Source organism: Cyphomyrmex costatus, unplaced genomic scaffold, assembly GCF_001594065.2.
Source record: "Cyphomyrmex costatus isolate MS0001 unplaced genomic scaffold, Ccosl1.0 scaffold61, whole genome shotgun sequence".
Classification (NCBI taxonomy): Eukaryota; Metazoa; Arthropoda; class Insecta; order Hymenoptera; family Formicidae; genus Cyphomyrmex; species Cyphomyrmex costatus.
Genome location: NW_017280167.1, coordinates 434,018 through 442,606, shown reverse-complemented (window position 1 = coordinate 442,606; position 8,589 = coordinate 434,018). Strand labels below are relative to the sequence as shown.

The following is an 8,589-nucleotide window of genomic DNA, read 5'->3' as shown; positions in this document are numbered from 1 at the left end:
GCGCGCGCGCGCGCGCGTGTAAATAAAATAATATATATTGAAATAGAATTTTTACATATAGAATTAGTATATATGTATATATATTATATACTAATTCTATATGTAAAAATTCTAATTCAAGAATATAATTTAAAAAATTTAATGCAATAACTATGATATATCTTATGTTGATCAACCAAATTTAAACACTCACCAATTAATAATGACATTTGATATTGCCGATAATTCATTTCATTATCAAAAACTTGCAGAAATTGTTCTAAAGAAAAAGTACCAGAAGATAAATAATTTTGCGCATCTCGTATTTTTATATTTCTAAACATACTGGATGGAAGACGGATTTTTGTTATTTGTTGGCTGTTCATTACACTGTAGTAATTGGTATCTTGATTTATAATTAGTTTGGAAATATTATCTACAAAAATAAAAATTAATCATACTGAGAGTAATTATTAAGCATTAAATAAAATCAATAATTTAACTACCTATTTAATCTTTATATTGCTATGTAACATTTCGTAGAATATATAGGAATTGTATTATCAATAAAGTATCATACTTTATTTTTTATAATACCTTGTTATATTTATAAAATATTATATTATACGTACTTAAAAATATCCATAAATTTGGATGAACCGCATTGGATTGCATTTTTTGTCCCACGATATTATAGAACGACTCTACAAAGTTATTGGTTCTATTTGGGCAATGATATACACAAATTTTTTCTAATATCAAGAACCATGTTTTTCTCATATACGTCATAAAAAGCAACATGTTAGGATAAATATAAGACTCTTTATTTGCAATTGTTTGCATAAGACTTAAACCTTGTGAAAACATTTCTGGTGGTGCTAATACTAATGCCATTGCTATGGATACTATTTTATGTGGTACACTAAGTCCTAATTGTATCCATTTTTTCAAAACTGCCTAGAAATACAGAACATATGATTAAATTGGTAAAAATCTGATTGTAAGTATTATTTATAAGTATTCTATGAAAAGTCGCTATACAAAAAGTTTTATAAATAATCTAATGTGACAAAAAAGTAGACAAAAATTGATTACAGTACTTGGTTAGTATTAAAAAATGATTACTTGGCAATAATGGAACCAATAGCCATATAGAAATGCCTGAGGAAATTGTTTATGAAGAACATTCATTGATGTTTTTTCATAATCCATTATTATAAAACGTAAATTGTTTTGCAATTTAGGTACTAATTTAATAACTTCCTTCCATATTGAATTGTAAACACATTCTGTTATTGCTTCACATAAAATAAGTAATACTGCAATACCCTAGAAAATAATATTACAAAATATTTTATAAAAGATTACACACAATAAATATACAAAATAATTTTTTTTTATCAATATCAATATACCTTCTCCATATACCGCACATGTATTGAAAATAATTTAGTAAATTTCGGCATTCTGGGTACAGCCTAAAATAGCATATATATATATATATATATATACACACACACACACATACACACATATAACCAGAAACAAAAATATCATATTGTATTATTGTATGTACGTTTTACAGGAAATTTTAATAACACTCAGGTATAATACATAATGGCCAGTCAATATGAATAATATTGCTTTGATAAAACAAGCATTGCCCATGTTGGATAGCCATTAGATATAAATCCCAAATTAATTATATTGCTCGTAACATGTACAATATTATAGATGATATATTCACAAATATTCTAATATTTATCAACCATATTTAAACAAAGTATTAAAAATAGCTACTTACAGAAAACGTTCCATTCACATAAATTTCAGAACTCTTTTCTAATAATTTTAAGAGTTTATCAGTAGTAAATATATATGAATATTTGTTGTCTTCAGATATAATACAGCCTTTATAAACAGGTCTTGTAAATTCATATTCTTGAAGTAAATTATTCAAGTCACAAAAATTTGAAGGTAATGGAGGTCGCATTTTAACTTTTTCTCTTAACAACAGTGTTTTTATTGTATTATATGAAAGGTTTGCTGCTGCAGTTTGATTTTTTCGAGAAATTGTATCAAATATTTCTTTGGATGTTGCAGTAGTTTCTTTGGACATTTGTACCATTTCTTTTTTTAAATTAAAAATATCTATAACATGAGGTTCATTTGGATGATTATGTCTATTTCCTAAAATAAACTTTCCATTTTGTACCATTAACATGCCTCTACATAATAAACTGCGTCTTTTTGCACAACGATATACATGAATGTATCTTTTATCAATATTATATGTAAATCCCTCATATACATATATAAAACTATTTCTTCTTTTTCCAGGTATTACTTCCATTTTGATGCTATAAAAATATGTCTGTACCTACAAAAAAAAATTTTTTGTAGAAGAATATGTATTACATAAATACTATTAAGCCTTTGTGTAGAAAAATTAAACAAGTTATTACAAAGTTATAACTTGTTATAATAATATATAAAGAAATGTAAGAGTCAAATTTCAAATAAAAGTTAAGTAAAAATATAAAAATATATATATTAAATTTGTTATAGTTATGTTACATGGCATGCTTCGGCTACATGATTGAGTCCTCTTCAGATGTTACAAAAAGCATAGTAATGTTGTTAAAAAATTGAAACTATTAATAAAAATAAAAATAAAATGACACAGACCAGATAAATGTTCTTCAAAAAAACAGAAATTGCTCACAAACAGTGGAAGACTGGTTGTCTGAAATTTCTCGATATTCTGATAAAAGATTTGAATAAATTCTCAATGTATAACAAGATAAGCAAACATATAATCTTGATAAAAAAAACTAAGATGGCCTAATAGTTATTTCGCTTGAAGATGATACGAAGCACTCATCAACAAATTATATGTTATAAAAACAAATTACGTCCACAAAAAGTATATCTCAGTCAAGACGAGGAATAACGTCAGTGAAGTGATCAAATTAAAAATTGTATATAAGTGTGTTATAATGATAAAAAAGAAAATAATTAGTCGATAAGTAAGATGTTAATGTATGTAAATGTCTTGACTGACGATGACTGACTGAGTGAAGACTAAGGCTGAGCACAAGATTACCGTAACACATTAAGATTTTCAAGACAATTAACAAGATTATTTTTTACTTGCTTACAAACGATTAGATTACTTACTTTTGCCTATATAGCACGTGGTAGCATGTTATCAAAAGATATAACAATGTCCATTAATTCCAATGTCATATGCCAAAGCTTGGGCGTTGCTTACGTCTACATAACGCATAGTACATAAGCGAATCAACCTATCAAAAACCTTTCTTTTCTCCCATTTTACGGAAAAGAAGAATTTTGAGCACGAGAGACGATTCAGTGCATAATCTAATCTGTAAAAATTAAAATTTTGACAGATTGTATTAAAAAAGAAAAGACTACCACTTGAGACCCTCTTTGTCAGATTATGAAACTAACACCGCCGACCGCGCGCGTTCCCTTCCAGTAGTATTATATTTCAGTGACCTAGATGGATCTCGAGTCGTCCATGTTGGCAAGCAACCGTCTTGCCCGCGGAGCCACATATCGACATATCCCGACGAAACGAACTTTTAATTCATAATAGATTACACGTGTTTCGAGCGAATATTTCACAACTTTTAATCATTTCGTATATAAAAGTATATATTTATAACTTGTATATGACTCAATGGGACGCCCGAAAGTACTGCCTCTATACGCATGGAGATTATCTCGGAGGAAGGCATGGGTAAAGAGGTACGTAACACTCTTAAAATATATATATACCTGGAACACTCATTAGCTGCGTTCGGTAATAGCAAATCTGAGGCGTCGGAGTGCTCTTATATTATAGTATATGTCACGTGCACTATAGAAAAAGAGCACTCCGACGCCTCGGATTTGCATTGCCGAACGCAGCTATTGCCTATACCGTCAATGCATGGGGCTTGAGCCAACATGTGTGTTGTAGTTCGTAAACATTTGAGTCAAACAACCGCGGAATGGATTGATGAACCGAACGACAGAACTAAGCATGCGCATTACGAATTTTAGCTCCACTATATCTTTCTCTCTCGTATACATGTTTTATTTGTCATGGATACGAGCAGACCTTGGCTGCGTTCCGTTTCAGGATGCAAATCCATGCAGCGGAATAGCGTAACGCGGAACGAGAGCAGAACCAATAACGAGCATTCCGTGTTTCTAGAGAATCTCGTGATTGGTTCTACTCTCGTTTCGCGTTACGCTATTCCGCTGCATGGGTTTGCATCCTTATATTTAATATCTGGTCCTAATATTTCTCTTATTGTGCGTAGACCCTTAAGACGGTCTTGAATATAAGAACTAACTATGAATACCGGCCTAAATGTATAAGCCAATGGCTACGTTCAGAAAACTCAATAGTTGAGTGAGTGCTCGCTGTTATTGGTGTATTCTTTTAGATCATCCAATCAAATTTTAAATCTAAAAGAATACACCAATAACAGAGAGCGCTCACTCAGAGAGCTGCTTTTTGAACGCAGCCGATGATTCTGAACGCATCCCAGTGGTTCTGCAAAGATAAAGAAATCAAAGATTTTCATTTTTGTTTTTCAATAGTTAATAATTTATTGATTTTTGAGGTGTATTTCTCATGAGTGTCTTACAAAGCTCTGTATAAAACTAAACATGAATTTTTGTTCTATGATTTTCTCTTATATAAGGAAATGAAAATTAACAACAAGAATTTTAAGTTAATATTTAGCACGACAACTTGACTTCATATGTATTCTCTATAAAGATCTGAATCGAAGAAAAAAATTATCTTGCAATGCCTCAATCTCCTTTATAGTGAAATTGTGGTATCTACATTATGGGAAAATCACATAAGTTATCTCTTTGTGCTCATAGACTTTCGAAAAGAAAAGGATGGGTTCTAAGGTTAGTACTCTCAATTATTCTGAAGAAATTATTTTGAAGTCAAAATTGATATTTTATTATTTTATTTTCGTAAAGTCTGTATAAAATAATAATATAATGGAAGATGTAACAAACATTTTGTTCGTGGGATGTTATCAAAAGAGAAATAAATACAAACAGAATGGTATTGAATACCGTTTACACTGTATGTTTATTTCAGCTCTAACGATAAATGTCCTTGTTTAATCTATGGGTTAAACTAGGCCAATGTCAAAGTCAGACTACTATTACCTACTATTAATGTATTCCATTTAATTTTCGCAAAGCTTATGAACATTAGTTTATCCTTGTTATCACAAGTGTCAAACAAGGATAAAATTAATGTACAAAGGTGTTTTCACAAATGTTAAGTAAAATACACCTGTATCCACAATTGATCTTAAATATAAATCAAATTTCAAGAATCTATTTTAAAATCAAACTGAAGACAAAATTAAAGCAGTTCTGACAATAAATTTATATTAAATGCAGACTTTATCTTTAAAAACAAGAATTCTCCAAAGTCAATAATAGATTAATTAAACATTTGATCTTCAAAAATAAAAGTAGATCAGTATTAGAAGTCTCTTAATTAATTTTTACGGAACACAAACTGTGCTGCCAAAACATCTTGCTTTTTATTTTTGAATGTTTCAAAAAATTTTGAGTACATGCTCTTTCAAGGAATTATTTCATTAGAATATGGTTGAAAAATCTTATAATATAACACACACAACGCACACAACTATTATTTTCTATCCTGTAATTTTTTATTTACGAGAAGTAGAAATATGCTGTACAAGCAATTTAGTAATTTTTTTATATATTAATAAGCATCTTTTAATAAGAGAATATTGACACATGTTGATGAAATCTAAAAACTACAAATAATTTATTGCAAAAAAAATTACTTCGACTTGAAATTGCAGAATCCACATCTCCCACTTACCTGACAAATATATATATATATATATCCTCACAGTTAGACTACAGGCTTTGGTAGTCAGTTTTCTTTACTGCTATATATGATAATGCATGCAATGTATTTTCCTTAAAAATTTCTATTAAAATTAAGCCTTTTTAAACAAAACTAATTTATACTCATAGTACAGTATTCATTGTTATCCATTTTATCATGAACACTAATATAGCTTTACTCAAATTAAATTTTTATAATAAACTGTTTAACACAACAAATTTAAATTTGAGAGTTATATATAAAATAGATTTTGCTTTACCATGTACCAATGAGTGCATTTTGTTTCACGTATAGTGCACAAAATGTATGTAAAATGCATTTTATTTTTGTTGTTCTCCGAATATTAAAGAAAGATAAAATGATATGTTATGTGCATACTGCGACAAACGAAGAGCATCCAATATTTTAAATATTACCATTATAGATAGAGATAAAAAAAATAACTCCTGAGAAATATTCAACTAATAAATAATTTAGTTTATCTTTCTGAGTAGAATAAATCAATACAATATTATTATTTGAATGATATAAAAATATAATAAGATATATATATATATATATATATATATATAATCAGTATCGTGGCTGTAATAGTAATATACGTTGTTCAAAAGAAATACAATTTAATTTACCAGGTGTATGCATATGAAAGTGGATTTTACCATAGATGGTCATAGTAGATCAATGTAGTTACCATCAGAGCACGTCATTTCCTTGTTCTGACATCTGACAAAGATTTTCAACTCACAACAATACACAAGTTTGATACAACAGTATAGTTTGTAATAGCGTTGAACATGTCAAATTTTGTGCTTGATAACTACGATTTGCGGACAGTATTGATTTTCTGTTACAAATTGAAGAAAACTGCTGCAGAATCGCATCAAATGCTTATCGAAGCTTTCGGTGAGCATGCTCTTGGTAGATCACGGTGCTATCAGTTGTTTAAAAAATTCAAAAGTGGCGATTTTGACGTCAGAAACGAAGAACGTGGAAAACCACCGAAAAAGTTTGAAGACAGAGAATTGCAAGCATTGTTGGATGAGGATGACGCTCAAACTCAACAACAACTCGCGGATCAATTGAATGTGACACAAGAAACCGTCTCCAGACGTTTGAAATCCATGGGAAAGATCCAGAAGGTGGGAAAATGGATTCCACATGAACTGAATGAAAGACAGCAGGAAAACCGAAAAACCACTTGCGAAATGTCAGACAGGTGGGAAAAATGTATAGCTAGCGATGGGCAATACGTCCAATAAAATATTTTTTATCATTTTCATGCAATGAACGTGTATTTTCTGTAAAAAAAATTCTGGTTTTATATGTATACACCTGATAAATTTAAGGAAGCCTTAAATATAAGTTCTGACTATGAATACGAGCATAAGACACGTTGATTTTTCTTGCATGCCATTTGTAAATACAGAAAATTTGGATGAAACAAAATGATGAAATCGCTTTAAAGCACTTGACTTGTAAAAATGGGTCAAGACTATCCTTGGGGAGGAGACTACCTTCCTCTGATAATAGTCAAAAAAGGCTCGTAAAGTAAAAATAAACTACACATGCACATAATGTAAAAACTATAAAAACTTTACGTGTCTCAAGATTATTTAACGATTGTCAAGTGGAGGTAAGAATAGTCTCGGCTCATTTTTACAAGTGTGTGTGTGTTTTAAATATGTTATTTTTAATTATATCGATATTTTTTAAAAGTTTTTTATATATTACTTTGTATATTAATACTTTTATTTTTGCAGGCGACAACTATTAAAAAAGATGAAAGAAGAAGAAGCCCTCGCAGCCATTGTTGACAGTTTTAATGATAACAATGGAGAATCCAATGAGACAGAAAATTTATTCATCTTACCTGAAGCAATAGATTCGAAAAAAACGGATACTTCAGAAACGTATCTTAATATAAATTCAAATAAAAATACATATGAAAATATCCGAATTTGTGAAGGAGACATTAATGAAACTGTTGCTATCAACGACAAAAGCCTTTCAAGTATAAATAATATACAAGAGCATAAACCTGAAGGTGATCGTATAATCAATATTTCTTTCTTTTTGAGAGAGTTGCATCGAGTATTTGATGGTCATCCCCCAGGATTTGAGTGCAAATTTAAAGATTGGATACTTGTAAATACACGTTACCGAGGACTACTAACACAATTCTTTTTTAAATGTCAAACTTGCAGTTATGAAGCATACTTTTGGTCACATCCCACAGACAAAAAAGTCTTTCTCGTTAATACTGCAATTGCAGCTTCCAATTGTTCAAAAATTGAAATTGATGCCGAACTGAAAAAACAATTTGCAGCTGTAAATTTACCATGTTTGAATGACAATATAGATATTAAACAAGAGATTCATTAATCAATATACATCGATATCGAGATGACAAATAAAAAAAACATGAAACTGCAAGGAAATTGAAAAACAATTTGATAGGAGAGAAATGAAGTAATCAGTGGCATTCCATATTTTGCGTCCGCATGAGACCGACTGTTAAATTTGAGCTGTTGTCGGAATGAAGTTATGAAGTATCTTCTGAACGAGTCGTGAATGGTTTTTATGAATGGTCGCCATGATTATACATGTTTCAACTTTGATTTGAACATATATATATATATATATATATATATATATATAATATATATATAATA

The 8,589-nt window shown here is 29.6% G+C and overlaps 2 protein-coding genes and 1 long non-coding RNA gene across 3 annotated transcripts in view; 1 reads left to right on the top strand and 2 right to left on the bottom strand.

Moving 5' to 3' along the window:
• Positions 1-1,237, bottom strand: part of LOC108779664 (uncharacterized) — a 2,665-nt gene extending 1,428 nt beyond the window's left edge. The window contains exons 1-3 of the mRNA XM_018547123.1: positions 1,105-1,237; positions 612-936; positions 194-415 (exon numbers count right to left, since the gene is read on the bottom strand). Coding sequence (XP_018402625.1) covers positions 194-415; positions 612-936; positions 1,105-1,191 — 634 coding nt within the window. The 5' untranslated portion in view covers positions 1,192-1,237. The remainder of the gene's footprint in view (positions 1-193; positions 416-611; positions 937-1,104) is intronic.
• On the bottom strand, positions 1,233-1,863 carry LOC108779729 (uncharacterized). Its single transcript, XR_001940877.1, has 3 exons — positions 1,784-1,863; positions 1,395-1,457; positions 1,233-1,308 (listed from the first exon to the last, which is right to left on the bottom strand). It is a non-coding gene; the product is annotated as an uncharacterized LOC108779729 (long non-coding RNA).
• Positions 1,864-6,711: 4,848 nt separating this feature from the next.
• On the top strand, positions 6,712-8,481 carry LOC108779663 (uncharacterized). The gene is made up of 2 exons (XM_018547122.1): positions 6,712-7,133; positions 7,678-8,481. The coding sequence occupies exons 1-2, from the start codon at positions 6,712-6,714 to the stop codon at positions 8,297-8,299; spliced, it is 1,044 nt and encodes a 347-aa protein (XP_018402624.1). The 3' UTR covers positions 8,300-8,481.
• Positions 8,482-8,589: the final 108 nt, after the last annotated feature.